Genomic DNA, 17,737 nt, shown 5'->3' with positions numbered 1-17,737 from the left:
GAGGCATGTAGGATTTGTCCGTCTGTTTTCTTTTAACCTAAAAATGTCTGTTCTTGTTTGTTTCTAAAGAATTAGAACAGTAGAAAACTATGCTTTGGGTTTTCTTAATAAATACGTATTTATAGATTATAAATAAGTAATGTGGTTTTGCAACTGAAATAAATTATTTTAGCTGAACAGATTATTTCGCTTTAAAGAACAGCAGCCACTAGTCTTTTTGTGTGTGTGTTTATGTTTTTTAGACATTTTACTTTTACTTGTTTACACTGAACTTCAGATAATATGTTTAAAAACGACAAAAACCTCAAGAGAACCTCAGATCTGAGAATGTTTATTACAGTTATGTAGAGTTAGACCTTCGTGGTGGCATCAACTATAATTTGTTTTGTGCTGCTCAAAATTTTTGAGCGTTTTCTTAAAGAAAACCAAACACTTTGCAAATAATTCCAAAGAGGTGAATTAAAGAAGTAAAGATCTTGAACTGGTGAATGGTGGAATAAACGTAAGTAAGAAACGCATGGTGTGCACCGTTGTGGTTAGGAGATGATAAAACTATATAATCTGTAAGTTATATCGCATTAAGAATACATTATTCAATTTGAAATAAATTATACAATCATTCATAACACTAATACTTAACTATAATCCAAATCAATTTATTATAAAGGTGTAACTGTTTCTCAGGTTGACAGATTATCCTGTGTTTTCTGATGAGTATTCAATTATTGTACTTAAATGTTACATCGATATTTTAGATTGTCGTTCAGTTGTGTGTGTCTCATGTTATTCAACACAAGCAGGATTTTAGTCCCAGTATGTGCTGGTTCGGATCTGCTCACCCTGTGGCACTCTACGTTTATATGGTTTCTGATTAGAAGAATTAAAAACACCTGTTTTATTATCATTGTCATCAGTTATAGCGCTGTCCAAACTTTCCTCTTCTCTGGTTTTATCTCTGACTGCATCATAGTCATTTTGTGTGTGTACAAACCTGACTGATCAGAACGGCTTTGCTGCAGCAGTTTTTTGCTCTATAATGTGCGTTTCGCTCGTTGGAGTTGGAGCACGCAGCTGATCGTTTGTCCTCCTTGGTTATTCTAACACCGCAGCTTTTTTCGGACATCCTGGCTAATATCTGACGCAGCAGGAAAGCGAACTACCGTACTCCTTTAAAATCTTGTTGGTTGCTCACGATCGCTGCTGAACATGTATCAACTCTTTCGCAGAAGCTGCTGCTGATTACACAGATATCACAGGTTTCTTTTCTGACAGGTCTGACCATAGACCTACTGTTGCGTAGATGCCTCATTAGCTATGTTTACATGGACATAAGTAATCAGATTAAATGGCCATTCAGAATAAAAAAGTGTCATGTAAACGTCCCATTCGGAATATTCAGAGCTGATTCAGCTCGATCCGAATGATTTTGTAATCTGAATGAGAGGGGGATACATAATCCAAACGGTGTGCATGCAAACGCTGATCATTTTATTCTGACTGTGGGAAAACGACCTGACTGCGCATGTGCACGTATTTCCGCCTGGCTAGATGCTAATATGTCGGGGAACCAAAATTAGTCTGTGAGCGACACAACATTTCTACTAGAAACTTTGAAAGAGCTAAAATGATCTGTATTACTTGTAGCTCGGTCAGGGAGTGCAGCAACGTTTCCACCGTCATTAAAACCTGGTGCGGGTCCATTTTGGGTGTTCAGGTTTGTTTATGTTCATCCCGGAAGTAGAACTTTTTCTGTGTATCCTGATGCATGCTCAATAATCCAGGTAGAAACATCTAAAAAAGTTGTCAGGTCCTCTGAAGAAATCTTTCAGATGAAAGGCGAAACGTTTCTACAATTAATATTTTGTTTTGTTCTTTTTTTTTTTTTTGAACGTCCAGAGGACCTGATTTAACTTTTTTTAGATTCTTCTTCTGTGTTTTTTTTAAGGAGTTTACCACTCTGCGCATGTCAGTACATCTTTTCAGAATAAAAGCCCGCTGCATGTAAATGCTCGTCGTGAACAGATTGTGCCCACGTAAATGATACATTAAGATTATTTAATCAGAATACATTTCAATCCGATCAAAGAATTTTGCGCATGTAAACATAGCTGGTTCTCCCGTGTCGTGTCGTCACTTTTCAACGCTGCACGTTGCGCAGTTTTTATCTTTGTGACGTGCTCCCACACTTTGGAGGACTTGGGTCGAACAGTTTTCTCTGCGTCGGTCATTTGTAAAATTTACTTAATTTCCTTTGAAAGCACCGCCTCTGCTCTGCTTCCTCCCCCCCCCCCCTCGCTCTGTTCAACTCGCAGTGAACAAAACGGCTCCGCAGCGCCGTGAAAGACGCTTAATCGCGCGGCACAACAAATCGATAATGAAGTTCGTTGCCAACACTTTTAATTATTTATCTTTATCGATTCGTTGTTGCAGCCCTAATTGTGACCTTATAACACCTGACAGTGTCGCTTATTAAACAAAATTGCTATCAGCCAAAATTGGTATCGGCAAGACAGACTTTTTAGAAATCGGTGATCGGCCAGAAAACTGCAATCGGTGCACCCCTAACAGCTAGATGTGAAAATATATATCATTAGTATGCTCGGGAGTAGGAGCGTAAAAAAATAAAAATGGAACGCATTTTAAAACACATTTTAAAATCTATGTATGGGCCTTTAGAATCGATTCAGAATCGCCAGGACTAGGAATCTAGATTCTTTAATGAATCATTTTATTTTCTGCACCTCTATTTGTTACTTTTCATGACTTATCTCTTTTTGTCTACAGGGTTTCCGTTGACCACTTCTACCACAGAGCATGGAGATGAAGGCAACGCCTCAGTGCTGCAGGAGAACCAAGATTCAACCGAGACGTCAAACCTTTGTCAGGATCCTGAAGTTCCCAGGCCTTCTCAGCCCTCTGCTGATCTGGACACTGATGACAGGAGCTTTGTTCCAACAGACTTCAAGATGGTTGAGATCAAAGTGGAGGAAGCTGATGAAAACCAAACACCTGAGACTGTGACTGTTTTTCCTTCTCCTGGTTTTATTAAATCTGAGCAGGATCAGCCTCAGCCACTAAAAGTAGAGCTGCTTTCCTTTAACTCAGCTGCCCCTTTGGGTGAGAGTGATGATGAGTTGATGAACAGCACAGGAGGTAACGAAGATGAAAACGACGAAGCAGGAAGTCATCCAACTAAAGAAGAAAAAGAGCGCAGCTTTTGCCGACTGTGTGGCGAAGCTTTCATCGACAGTACCTCTTTAAGAAATCACATGAAAACGCATGAAGGCATAAGAGATTGTGGATTTTGTGGGCTGAAACACCAGACTGCAAGCAAGCTGATCACACATTTGAAGAGTTTTCACAAGGAATCCCATTTTTGTGACGCCTGTGGCAGGACTTTTGCCGCCAAAAATCGCCTTACTCAGCATAAAAAAGTACACACAGGCAACAAAGACTTCGTGTGCCAGGAGTGCGGGAAAGCCTTCTACCGCAAAGAGCATCTTGTTGGGCATGTGAGGACACACTCTGGCGAGAAACCCTACCGGTGCGAAATCTGCGGGAAAGCTTTCAGTCGGAGCCGGAACGTGGTGGTTCATAAAAGAAGTCACACGGGAGAGAAGCCGTATCATTGTAATCTGTGCGGCAAGCTTTGCGTCACAAGAAACGCCCTCTACCAACACTTAGGTCGTTTTCACACCTGATAGTCCGGTAGACTCGGTTCGATTGGGGATCAAAATTCAGAACATTTGTTTACCATTTCAGCTGGTGCGGTTCACACTGCACTGAATCAATCGAGCCAACCTGTTACCCCCCTCACCTGTGGTGGCGCTGCACCAAGGAACTACTGAAGGAAACGACACAAAAACCTCTGAAGAAGACACTGAGCGCAACTTACTTCTGGAAACAAAAACAAAAATGGAGTGGCGTCAAATTTTAGTGGTTTTAGGATTTCTGTTTTGTCTGTGGCTCATGTGCCAAACAAACATTTTTCAACAAAGCATGAGCGGGAGATGAGGCAGAAGACCATGGAGAATGTTGTTTTTCACACAAGGCGGCTGACAGCGCCATATGAGGCAAGAGAAATGTGCGTTTGTTTTTGGTTGTATTTACCCAGAATGCCCTGCGCTGTAGTCCACTTCCTGCTTTTGGAGCAGTTTCTGGTCTGCTTGCATTCGCATTGCATTCTAACCGTGCTAGAGTTCACTTCAACCCAACCGAGACCTAAATATTTAGGTGGACCAGAGTTTGCTGTTTTGGTGCGCATCAGAGTTTGATTGCACATTCACTTCTCTCCAAACGAACCAAACTTTCTAGGAAAACGGACTAAAGTTCAATTAAAGCGGACTAAACAGGGCTGATGTGAATGCACCCTAAAGGTACCACACGGGAGAAAAGCCCTTCTTGTGATATTTGCGGGAAAAAGTTTTACATTAGCACTCACCTGAGAAGGCACAAGACCACACATACTGGAGAGATGCCTTACGCCTGCACTGTCTGTGGTAAGAGCTTCAGGTTTGGATCTAACTTCAAAGTGCACATGGGAAACTATTAAACGGCTGAAACAAGCCAATAAAATGAACCAATCAAAGCTAAATGTTGATAAAAGTTTACTGAAACCTTTTGAGGAGTTGTGACTACTTTCTTCTTTACATGCTAGAGAATATTTGAGAACATTTCTGATGTTTGAAACCCAAAAGACTCTTCAGCTCTGTAACTTTAGGAGAGTTGGTGGCATTTTGTTCTACATTTCAAAAGACACACAGTAAAATTACCGCCTGTTTTCAAGAAGAGAGTGAATAAAGCTTGAGTCCAGTTGTGAAGGAAGGGGAGGTATAGTGGTCTTTTGTTTTATCAGTTTTATGTAAACTCCATGTTGGATCATATTCTCCTGCTGACCTTTGGTGATGCAGCTCTCCAGATCTGATGATGTTTTTTTTGTTGTTGTTGTCTTTCAACAAACTTTCAGCTTCTATAAATGCTTTATACTGCATATACTATATATGTCTCTTTTGATCATTTTTTCAGGATTTATGTACATTTCTGTTGTATCTTTGAGTTTTGACATGTTTTTTTCTTGACCCAGAAGTAAAGTTTGTACTGTTTGATGATGGCCTGTGTCCAGATATTTTTTTAAATAAAATGAGTTGAATTAAAACACTGAAGTTGGTGTTCTGTACAGCAGTAATATTCAAGGGTTAATGTTTAAACAAGAAAAGTTAGGCTTCTCAAAACCTTTAAACTAGGGATGCACGATATTGGATTTTTGGCCAATCTGATTTAACAATATGTTAAAACTTAATTGTCCGATACCAATACCGATATTTTTTCCCCTAGACCTACTTCAGGGAGATTTAGAGGTTCTTTATTGTCATTCACATCTCGTGGTACACGTGGTGGAACGAAATTATGTACAGGGTCCCAGTTACATCCAACAATATAATATAAAAGAAAAACAGTAACAGTACGATATGAACTATGAAAAACATCAGCTAAAAATCCGCTAAGCACTAGTAGCATAAAAGAAAACAATGCCGAACAGCAGCACAAACATGAGTCTGTGAGCATATGAGCAAACATGAACACAGCAACATGAAACAGATCAGCAGCAACATGAAACAGATCAGCAGCAACATGTGATTTTTCACAGTGATAATCCTGGTTAGAGATTCATGAGTCTAACAGCTTCAGGGTAAAAGCTGTTCCTCAGTCTAGTGGTTCTACACTTAATGCTACTCAACCTTCTGCCTGACGGGAGCGGGGCAAAAAGTGTGTGTGCTGGGTGAGTGGGGTCCTTCATGATGCAGATGGTCCTCTTCCTGCATCTGGAGGTGTAGATGTCTGACGGTGGGGAGACTGACTCCAACAGACTTCTGTGCAGCCTTCACCACTCTCTGCAAAGCTTTTCTTTCTGCAGCTGTGCAGCCTCCATGCCACACGTTGATGCTGGAGCACAGGATGCTCTCCACTGCACACCTGTAGAAGGAGGTGAGGACTGAGCTTCCCAGACCAGCTCGCCTCAGCCACATGAGGAAGTAGAGTCTAAATAATATAATTGAATTATATATATGATATATATTATAAGCCAATAAAATAACACCTGTAGGAGAATAGGCTGGTCTGAGCACCCTTTAACAGGTGTGTAGGCTAACTGCTCAGAGTTATGGAATAAATGTTGACTGGCTTCATCCCAAACATATATACATGAGTTCTTGTAGCAAATTTAATTCCCCTCTTTCGAAGAAAATGATATATTATGCTATATAATGTATATATTGTAAGGATGGTATCCCTCTGTCAGTCTCCCTGTGTCTGCTGCACTCCCTAGTGTCTCTCAGTAATTACCCCGATCAGCTCCACCTGCATGTCCTCTAGGTGTTTGTAATTTGTGTGTATAAGCCGTGGTCCATGTCTCAGTCTTTGTCGGTGCATCGTCTGGTACACCTCCTGGTTTGTCTCCTGTGTTCCATGTATAATCCTGACCTGATCCTGTCTGGGAGTTTTGCTGCCACATCAGCTATTCATTCTTGATTATTAAAGTGATTATTATTTTACAACCTCGCCTCTGAGTTCTGCATGCACAGATGGGTTCGTTCCTGCTCAGCTCCATCCGAAAACCGTGACATATATAATTATATAATAATATCTATCTATAGATGGATGGATGAGTAAAGTCCAGTTGTTTTTGTCTTGAACTTTTATGAATATAAATGAATGCAGTAGAATTGCTCAGAACTAATGCAGAATCTCCCTTCAAAAAGGCTGGATTGCCCCTTTAACATGCCACAGGACTACTGCTGAGAGGAGGTTGTGTTGTGGCACTGGAGGAGGAGGAGTCTGTTAACTGATGGCCTCTCACATCCTAATCCGGATTAAAGGGTCGTCCTCCCTGCAGTCAGGACTCAGTCGTGGCGGTATAAATAAACTGAACTGAGCTGGAAGCAATGATGGTGGTGGTGCGTTTAAGTTCAAGCTGAGCTGCTGATTTAGCTGCGGATTTCACGTTTTCATCAACTTCTGCTGATTTTTTTTTTTTTTTTGCCTCTGTGAGATGTTCTCTGCTGGAGGTGAAGTTGGGTAAATATCTGCAGCCTGGCTTGCAGCAGCACTCTGCAGCAGCCACACTGAACACTGCAGCTTCAAGCTGCTCGCTCTTCTGCACAAAACAGCTGCTCTCTCCTCATCCAGCCTCTGCTACTCACACAGCAGGGGCATCTTTTCAAACCTGACGGCTTCTGGTGAGTATTTTTGATCAAATTACTGCAGCACACATGGTAATGTGTCTCAGTGGGTTAGAAAGAAATGGTTGTTTTTTTTACATCAGACATGCACTTTCTGTTGGGTTCATGTGCCACAAGTGCTGATTAACCGCCATGAAACTCTCAACTCTTAAAAGATTTTAATGACGAGACTCAGCTTCACTAAACATCCAGATACAAATGCCAAATGTGTCAGGCACCAGAGTCAAAATGACTTTCAGAACAGGATTAGGCTAAAGCATCATGGAGATTAATTTCCTGCCTGTGTTTTCTGTTATTTTTCATTCAGAGCTCTTATTTATTGTTCCAGTTTATCCCGTTGTAATTGTTCACACATGAGGACAAGACTAAAAGAGGCACAAACTGAACTGATGATCTTAAACTTAACCAAGATAAAGTGGGATTTTTCTTGCTGGTTTTAATATTTCTTCCTCTTTGTTTAAATGTGCTTCATTGCAAACTATGGAATTGTTAATAAGAGTTTCAAAGAGTTTACTCCAGTAGTTTTCCAGATATATTGAAATGCAAATCTGGAATGTGGGTGTGCACTCAACATAAACAAAGCAGCTTGCTCTGTATTTACTCAACAAATCTGAGAGTAAATATCCACCAAAACATCAGAAATTGTCTTGACTTCTCGTTCCAAAGCAGTTTCTTCCACGGAAGTTACCGCTGTTCACCTTTTTTCAGTCACTTGGGCTGTTTTCGTCTGCAGCCGTTCACACATTTTTATAGCAATTTTTTGAATTTAGGGACACATTAACCAAAAATAAACAGTGCAGATTTTGTTCTCTGTTCTTTTTTTTAATGCAATGAGAGTGAGAAGCTTTAAAGATGCCTAAACTGAGCCACTTGTAGTGATTCAGTACCAGAGACTCGAATGAATCAATCCAGCTGGAGCGGGTTAGTGGAGTCTCTTCAAAACTGAGCCTTACTCAGCTTCATTTTCTGTGAGTTTAGCCACATAAATGTTGATAGCACTTCTCTTAAATGTATGACAAACGTAGTGACCTAAGACACGATTAAACAAAAAAACAGTTCAGTTGTTTCACCTGGATGTATCAGAACCTGGACCTGCATCAACTGTTTCCCCCTCGGTCCATTAAATTCAGGTCATTTTAGACTGTCCCACTTTTTAACCTACTTTAAAATCTTGTTGAGTGATTTTATTTTGTATTATTTAAATCAAAACTCACTGAAAGAGCTATTTAAATCAAGGTAGCCTTAAACAATATTTTAGCGTATTTGTTTTTGAGTTGGAAATAACTGAAAATACCTCAATAATGGCTTTTGTGTATAACAAAAATATATATATTTAAATGATTCTTTTAACAAATGTTTAAATAACTACAAGTTACGAATAATTAAATGTTGTATTGTAACCTCTTAATTTGTTTAAATACTGTATACTGCAGGTCTTAGTGACAGATGTTTAACTATTTTGATGTTACTTATTTTTCTTACTCTTGAAAAACAGGAAATCTGTTTTCTTAAGTAAAATTTGCACATTTCTTCTGCGGTTTTTTTTTTGCTACTGCAAAGAGATCATATTAAGATTTAATAAAGAAGACGAGGAGAATTCTTGTGCAATGAACAATTAGTAGACTAGTATCTAGTGTCCAAAAAAATAAAATGAATAACAGAAACAGTTATTTACACCTAAGAGCATTGGTTCCCAAAATTGCTGGTGGGACCCCAGTTTGGGTCACAAAACACCAAGTGAGGGTTCTTAGTTAATATCCAGCTTTTTTTTTAACCATATTGGTTAGAAAGCACAAAACAGTAGTCATAAATTATTTATCTATTTATCTATATATGTGGATGTTAAGTATTTTTATATTGTCTTTTTGCCCATGTTTTATTGGGTTACTACTAGTTTAGTATATTTTAATAGGCAATAGATGGAGTCAGTCAATGTCACAAACATTTGTGGGTCATAATTCAAAAGGTTTGAGAACCATCATGGTGATTGTTGTGAACTATTGCTGGTAGAAGTATACAAACATAATGGCCATTGTTTTTATCTCTGTAACAGTTGAAGCTAAATTTGATACCAGCCATCAATTTTAAACCTGATTTGATTTCTGTATATCTGCTAAAACCACCCACTTGTGTTTTTACGACTCCAAACCCACTTCCTGTATGGTGGGGCTCGTATTTCCTCGTTTTTAGTTAATATAAAGAGAAATATCTGCCTCTTTTCTATCCCAGTATAGATAAAATTGTTCTCTTTCTTGTGCAGAACAGGATCTTATGTTTCTACATGAAAGGCTGCCTAAAGTCCCTGCTGATTATATTCCACTGAGGTTTTCCTCTCTCGGTCAGCATGAACTTCCTCCAGATTGACTCAAAGTGATTAGGGTGATGCAAAACTGTCTGCGGCAGCTGAACCGTAAAAGCAGAGCAGCACATTTTAGACGTGATGAAAAGGCCAGAGAGTCAGCGTTACAACAAACACTTCTCCCGATTAATTTTGTGCAAAGACATGTGGCTTAACGTTCAAGTTTGTAATGTACCAGAAAATGGACTTTATTTCTTGATATAAAAAAGCTTCTTTAGTTTGGAGGATTACAGTTAATCCACTTTTGGTCTGGATCATGTAGCTCTGTTGGCTCTCGCGGTATTAGTCCGCCTGCCATGATACGTGTCTGAGATTTTGTTCAGTAAACAAGCCGTGAGAGGCTTTTTAAAGACCCACATGCACTCCGAGCTCATGCCTAATTTAATACTTTTGAAGCCGTAATGGAAATAAGTTGTAAAAATAAAATAATGTTGCTTCCCCTCCCCCATAGAAGTGTGCAATAAAAACAACAGAAACTACATCTACGGCTGGTCAAAAGAATGTGTGGTTCCTTTTAACGCAATCAGCACCACATATTAGGAAATTTAATAAATGTATTTTATGTCAGTCAAACAACTGAGTTTCAATTATTTCAGGATCTAAGTTAATAAAATGCTTTCAAGAGGTCTGAGAGATATTTTCTAGGCACATTCTCATGAGACCACTTTACTTCAAGCAAAGTTTATAGTTTTAAATTTTCGTAGACCAGCAAGGCATGCCTCTACAACAGATAGTAATCACAGGATTACGGTGCTTCATTTATTTTTAAAGAGATTCATATTAAATTGGCAGAGTAGCAGGATGGCAATGATTTCCAAAATAACTTTTATTTTGATGGTAGTTAATTAGTGATGTCTTCAGCAACACCACAGAACGACAGAACGCTCTAAAATAATTTGTCGTATTACAAAAATTCATAAATGGATCATAAAAAACATTCCTTAGTCATTGCCATATTTTAAAGCTTATGGGTGCTTGAAAGTGCAACTTTTGTAACTTCCTGCTGCAGCTAGCTGTGCTGCTAAGATAATGCTAACAAGAAGAACAAATTAAATTTTAGTTTCTTTCTTTTTTTATTTGCTAAGATGGCTGCAAAAGTCATTAAATGGACCATTAAAAACATTCCTCAATCATTGCCGTACTTTAAAGCTTATGGGAATTTGAAAGTGCAACTTTTGTAACTTCCTGCTGCAGCTAGCTGTTCTGCTAAGATAATGCTAACAAGAAGAACAAATTAAATTTTAGTTTCTTTCTTTTTTATTTGCTAAAATGGCTGCAAAAATCATTAAATGGATCATAAAAACATCCCCCAGACATTTTTATTTTTCAAGCAATGGCTCATGGGAGTTTTAAACTACTACTTTACCTTTACAGCTAGCTGTGCTTCTACGATAGCACTAGCTTGTACGTAACCAGGAAAAAACAAATCAAGATTTGGTTTCTGCTGTTATTCTTTATACATCCTTCTTTAAAACACTGCTAAAGCTAACAATGTTTTGTTAGCATTTCTGCATATTAATAAAAAACAAGTTTTTTGATGCTGCTTGTGTAAAGTTAAGTTGTAATGTTCGTCAGCCACCAGAGGATCTGCACCCTTCATGTAGCAGTTTACCAGTGAAGATGACTATTATCTTTAAGGGTTTGTTCAAAAAGAGAGAAAAATAAAGGCCACTGTGTCATACTGACATAAACAAAACAAGTCACATGATCGTTATATCTAATTGTCTTAATATAAAACTTTCAGTGAGCTTAGAGAACAGACAGACCTGGGTGAAATGTTACCATCAGAGGAGTGGTTGGAGGGGGAAGGTGCAGAGGAGATCCGAACATCGGGCACAAATAAAATCAGATTTTCAAGACCAAGAAAGAAGTTTTCTTATTCAATAGTTCAGCCTGACACGAAAGCCACATTTTGTCATTTCTCCTTCGTCTCTGCAGGGTCTGATATGATCAATTGCACCACGCCAGAGAAGTCTGCGCTGTTAAATTCTCTACTTGCATCATGATCCGGACATCAGAGACCTGGCCCGTTTGTTTAAACACCTTCTTACCTTACTCCTGATTTATAGTTGTCATGGAGGAGAGCAAGCTTATCTTCAGCCTGGATCGCCATGACGACGGCCCCTCTGTGGTCTTTTCTAAAGACAAACCACAAACAAGAGAGTCTTGGCCTGACTGCTGTCTTGAGATGAATCTAGACCTGAACCAAGGCCAAAGCTCCCAGCCTCGCTTGTTGCATCACTCCCCCTCATCCCCGAGCTCTTTATCTGATCTGTCAGCACCATCAGCAGACCTGCTCATCACCCCTGGACTGGTCAAATCGTCCTCCACAGACCTGAAGGTAGAGGGGGAGAGCAGCACCGTGAGAGGCAAACCTCTCCTCAGCCTGGTCAAGTCCTTCAGCACAGAGATATCCTGTCGGGTCGAACCTGAGGTCAATCTCTCCAAGTCTGATACAAAGCTGCATTTGCAGCCTTCCAAGCAGGTTACACATCCAAGGACCCTAGAGGACAGGCCTGAAGGAGAGGAACTGGCTGAGAATGAGGGCTGGGCTTCACCTCTGTCCGCAGGCAGCATGTCTCCGACAGAACCTCGAGGCAGCTTGCTGATCGCTGAGCTGGAGGACACAAGAAGGAAGTTTTCAGAGGCCATGCAGGATCCACTCAGCATGCTGAGTAAGATCATGGGGGATGAGAGCTCGGTAAGCCCCAAGCAGAGGAGGGGTTCTAGTACGGGAGACTCACCGTTCTTCCAGGGCAGCTGTGAAAAAGACTCCAGCAGCGACGATTCAGATCTCAGGTGGAGAAGGAGGACGGACGGCAAGCACAGAGCCGAGTGTGAAGGCCTTCTCAAAACCCCCCAAAAGGACTCGCTGGTAAAATCGTTCATCTCCCCAGAACACCGCCTCCCCAGCAGAGAGAGTCGCCTGGAAATCTGCACCTACGGAGACGTTCTTCAGGTGGTGGAGCTTCAGGGCGAATCCAGACGAGTGCATCATCGTAGCACCCGGCCTCCAGTCACCGTGGCGGGTTCATCTCTGCCGCTTCACTGGCTCCTTCCTGTTGGCCTTCTGGCTTATGGGCTCTTTGTGCTGCCCGTCCCTCCGTACGTGGCCGGTCTCTCTCTGGGGGCTGCATGTGGCTTTTTGTTAGGCTTGGTGGTCGTGTTCATCTTCGCCCCTCGACGTACAGGTACTGGAAGAAACCAGGGGTCTCTATACAAGGCTAAGCCCACAAACATTAATCCACTGGATGGAAAGCTCGGAGATACAGGAATCCTAGAGGTAACTAGAAAAAAAAGTTGTTGTTTTTAATGAAGTGTGAAGACTGAGTGGTGAATGTTGTGCTGAAATTTGTTCAAAAAGGCATAAGTGAACCGATAAAGTTAAAACAAGCTCAACAAAAGCTAAAACGAGCTAAAAGAAAGCCCAAACCATTAGAATGTACACTCAATCAGAACATGCTGCTAAACTGAGCAGAAGAGCATCTAAAAGCTAAAACAAGCAAAAGCAAAAATCCAAAAGTAGCAAAACAGCAAAGAAAGTTATACTGGGAGAACAGCAACAACAGGATTAAACCAGCAAAAACAATAGCTAAAAGCCAAAATCAGCAAAATGGTAACCTAAAACTAAAATGAGCAACAATAAAAATAAAGACAAAAAGCTAATATGGCTTAGTTGTTTTTTTTTTTTTTTGCAGGAAATGTAACTTTTCTGTTATTTCTTTCTTTTTCTTTTTTTTACTTTAAATTTACCAGGTGAAATGTTGGAACCAGTGATGAGGAGAGGCCGGGCACTTTTCAGGCTTGTGGCAGAAGCCTTTTCTTGCTCGTTACATTGAGTTGCTTTTAAATGTTTTTCGTTTATGTTTCCTGTCATGGATATGAGCCTGCAACAACCGAGTTTGCATAAAACCAAGCCGTGAGGAACACACACCTCTCAAACGATCAGTAGTGCTCAAGTCATATTGAGGTGGTTTCTTTAATGACAGATGCATTCTGCTGCTGCTCGTCTCCCCCCCGCCCCCCGCTGAGCTGCAGCGTTCATTTTGAATAATAAGGCATTAACACCCAGCCTGTGTTGTTTGAACCAGTCAGGAAAATGTGACTAAATCAGTTTAGATTGTTGTTTACTTTTTGCCAGGGCTGGATGAATGAGGCACCCACCTACGACCCGGAGACCTTCCACCCCTCCATAACACACTCTGTCTATGTGACTCTGGAGGGCAGCCGGCTGCGCCTGGCGTACCCCCGGGCCAACATCCCACGGTGGGCAGCTTTTGACGAGGCGCTGCATGAGGCCGCGTTTTTGCATTCCTGCACCTACCAGCTGGCTAACAGTAAGGTAAGTGTGCTGCAGAAAGACACATCTAATTTATTAGTGCATGGAGAGAAGATGACATCTCACCTCACGCTCGTCTCTCTGCACCCACCTTGTCACCAAACACGGAGGTGAAAGACCTGAACGTTGATGTGCAGAATGAAGTTGACCCCTCGGCTTCACTGAGGCAGCCTGACGGGTTACATTTTACATTAGAGCTGCAGGATCAAGATTAAACACTATCGGATAAAATGCACACTCTTGAGTTTCTGTATCTCTTTTTTATATTTTAATATGTTTCTCCGTCTGTTGTTTGTGGTCCTGCATGCAGACAGACAAACTTCTAAGTGCTAAGCTCGTTCAGGAGATGATGGCTATGACTTTTTGTCCTTGTCTCGTTTATGGTTTTTAAGGTCTTAATATAAAATTAAGCTTTAAACTCCATTGGAATATACTGTACACACACACACACACACATATATATATATAATTATTATTATTAGCTTGGATTTTGTCCATTACTGTCCTTCCACCCCTCAGTTCAGCTTCAAACTTCATAAACATTTAATTCACAGATATAAGAAACTGGAGCAAGTGCTACTACTGGAGCTAGCACTAGTAGTACCAGGAGTAGTTATGCTACTACTAATTCTATTAGTTATATTACTTTAGAAGTACTAAAAATATTAATACTAGCACAATTACTATTGTGTTACTATATTATAGTTTTACTAGTAATATTAGTAATAAGACTAGTACTAATACTTGTGCTTTAACTTTACTCTGCTGTTAGTACTAATTCATTAATTCAACCTTTATTTAGACAGGTTAATCCCATTGAGCCTCGAGGACTCATTTACAAGAGAGACCTGATTTTAACAAAGAGTGATGACAGCAATTTATAACAACGACAACAATAGACAGTCATAAAATAGGTTGTACAAATTTAAGTTTCTCTTTTTTTTTTTTAATAAATCAAAACAAAATAGCAACCATAAGGACAATCAAGAGGAAGAGCAGCAATAAAACAGTTAGATCTCAAGGCGGTTTAGAAAACTAAAAACAGGAACATGTCTGCATTGGCTTCTGCCAGGTACTTAACAGGGTTTTAAAGTAATAACTAATACTAATAAATATATAATAATAAATACTAAATAAATAATATAATAATAAATACTAATAAACTAATACTATACTGTACCAGAAGTACTACTTGTAGTAATTATAGTACTGTTACTATAATTCTACTACTAGTTGTACTCGACTATTACTTCTTGAACTATTAGTATTATTATTTTATCAGTACTAGTAGTACTATCACTGTACTAGCACTACCAGTAATACCATTACTATTTTGCACTAGTAGTACTTTTACTGTACTATTACTTGTACTACTAGTGTAACATGTGTGAGTCAGAGCCTCAAGCCGCGTTTTGCTCAAGTTAGGTTTGGCCTTCCCGTCACACGAACACAGACAGGGCTGGAGACAAATGAGCAAATTCAACTCTTTTTTTATTAAAACGTGCAACGAAGAACTAAAGATTTGAAATATCTGGAGAAGCTTAAATGTGTAAAAGGGGTCATCAGTAAGAGGTTGCATAAACACCAATGAGCCAAGAGTAGTTACGTGTTCTGCCCCCACAGTTCAGTTCATAATGTACAATCCAGGTGAAATCAGTCACTCAGTACGCCACACCAGCGGGGGGGATTACGACATAATACCCAGAAGGAGCGCTTCGTTCCGGGACCTGTCCAGGGTGTCCCCCACCTCTCGCACAGTGAATACTGGATACGGGCACCAGTGACCCCTGCGGCCCAGAATGGAAGAAGCGGGTAAAAGATAATGATAATGCATGTGTGGATGGAACGCTTCGCACCATCCACATGGGGTATAGATCAGTGTCAGTCTACTAAGCCAGCAAACCAGCAAGTAGAGTCGTCAGGCAACATTCCTGGTGTAGTTACACTTGCACTGGTGAGCCTGTCAGTATGTCCCAGCTGCACATCCACGCCCGTCTCCACCATATGCTTTAGAAAACAGAAGTGGAACGGAATAAGAAGAGGCCTAATCGCCACTCAAATACTCTAGTCCCACCGGTACCCACACACCCCGCAGGGGAAAACTTGCACTTTCCTTTAAGATCACGAGCGTTGAAAGCAGGACCACCACGCTGACGATCTCACTGTAGACCCGGCAGATGGACGTAACCGAGGTCTCTGCAGCCCCACCTGATCCTGAATGTTGGTTCAAATAGGCAGAGGATCCACACTCTCTCTCTCCCCATCAGTGATAATCCAGAAGTCATTAAGTTCAAGAGAAGGATCAATTTAAAACAGCTGTCGTTGATGAGCTCAGTGAAAAAAAGAAACAACCTAAAACTTAATGTTCACACCAAACACAGTAAAACATGCAACTACCAAAAAAAAAACAAAAAAAAAAAAACCCCACACTGGTAAGACAACAAACCAAACCTAAAAAAGTGAATTACGGTAACTCATCAAAAGCCCCAATTGTCTGTGACACTAGTACACTAGTACTATTATGAGTACAATTACTATAACGGTACCAGTAGTACTATTACTATGCTTAGATATAAATTGTATCTGTTTATGCATATGCAGCATCTGTAGGGTTTCTGGGGTCTTGTCTTACATGTTGTGTTTTCCCTCATGTTTGCCTGTCACCCCTCAGCTTTTCTCCTCCTGTGTTCCAGCACTGTTGCACCTGTGTCTAATTCTAATCACCGCAGGTGTCACTCATTTCACCTTGTTTGTGTCTGTATATATTCAGCCTCTTGGTGTCTTGTCAGTGTCTCTGGATTGTCCTTTTCCTAAGGCTTCATGACCTGTCTCTCCTGTGTGTCCTCCTTTGAGTAAGTTTGCTGCCCCGACAGCATTTTGTTTTGTTTATTTAATTAAATAAACTATTTTACTTATTTACTGGAGCTTCATTCATCTTCCTGCACTTTGGGTCCCCACACACGGAGCCGATCATGATAGAATCCAGAGACCATACCGAACCCAGCAGGAAGATTGACATCTTTACATGGCTCGCCCGTGAGGCGGACAAAACTGCTCGGCGTGAGGAGGAGGAGAGGAAAAAGACTTTGTACCAAGGTACGCGCCTGGCTATTAAAACTGGGTCTTTTGCCTCACCACCTCGCCTTTCCTCACCTTCTCACAGAGCGACAGCTCCTCGCAACCCACCTCCTCCCCAACCACCTCCTGCTTTCCTGGAGCGGTCTTCAAAGGGAGGGGGGCAGTCTGCTTGGACTCACCGCAGGAGCAACGGGCGGCGGAACGGGCGGCGGAACCGAGCCGGCTCCACCGAACTCCAGCACGTCCCTCCTCAGAAGCAATCCAGTCCATGCCGGTGTGTTTCCCTTCGTGGGGGGGAGGACGTCGCACCTGCCTCTGGGGGGGAGGACGTCGCACCTGCCTCTGGGGGGGAGGACGTCGCACCCGCCTCTGGGGGGGAGGACGTCGCACCTGTCTCTGGGGGGGAGGACGCCGTACACCCCTGCGTACCTGTCGCTTGGGGGGAGGAACCCTGCAGTTCCAGCGATCTCTGGGGGAGGATGATCGCTGTGGAAGATGTCATCTCCAGGTACACCAGGGCTGACAACTCTGACAGCTCACCTGAGGGGTGGGAGCAGTTCCGGCGGGCATGGATGGAGAGGCGCGTGCTGCGCTCACTCCTGCTGGTCTCCGCACCAGCCCAGGACCCGCTGGTCTCCGCACCAGTCCAGGACCCGCTGGTCTCCGTACCAGCCCAGGACTCGCTGGTCTCCGCACCAGCCCTGGACTCGCTGGTCTCCGCAC

The 17,737-nt window shown here is 41.4% G+C and overlaps 1 protein-coding gene across 1 annotated transcript in view; it reads left to right on the top strand.

Annotated features, from left to right (window-relative positions):
- Nucleotides 1-11,671: 11,671 nt before the first annotated feature.
- Nucleotides 11,672-17,737, top strand: part of LOC119421142 (testis-expressed protein 2-like) — a 12,008-nt gene continuing 5,942 nt past the window's right edge. Inside the window, exons 1-2 of the mRNA XM_037688533.1 lie at nucleotides 11,672-12,880; nucleotides 13,739-13,939. Of these exons, the coding sequence (XP_037544461.1) occupies nucleotides 11,672-12,880; nucleotides 13,739-13,939 (1,410 nt within the window). The remainder of the gene's footprint in view (nucleotides 12,881-13,738; nucleotides 13,940-17,737) is intronic.

Source organism: Nematolebias whitei, chromosome 15, assembly GCF_014905685.2.
Source record: "Nematolebias whitei isolate Nwh7 chromosome 15, NemWhi1, whole genome shotgun sequence".
In the NCBI taxonomy this organism is placed as follows: Eukaryota; Metazoa; Chordata; class Actinopteri; order Cyprinodontiformes; family Rivulidae; genus Nematolebias; species Nematolebias whitei.
The sequence above is the reverse complement of the archived record's forward strand: the minus strand, read 5'-3'. Positions and strand labels throughout refer to the sequence as shown.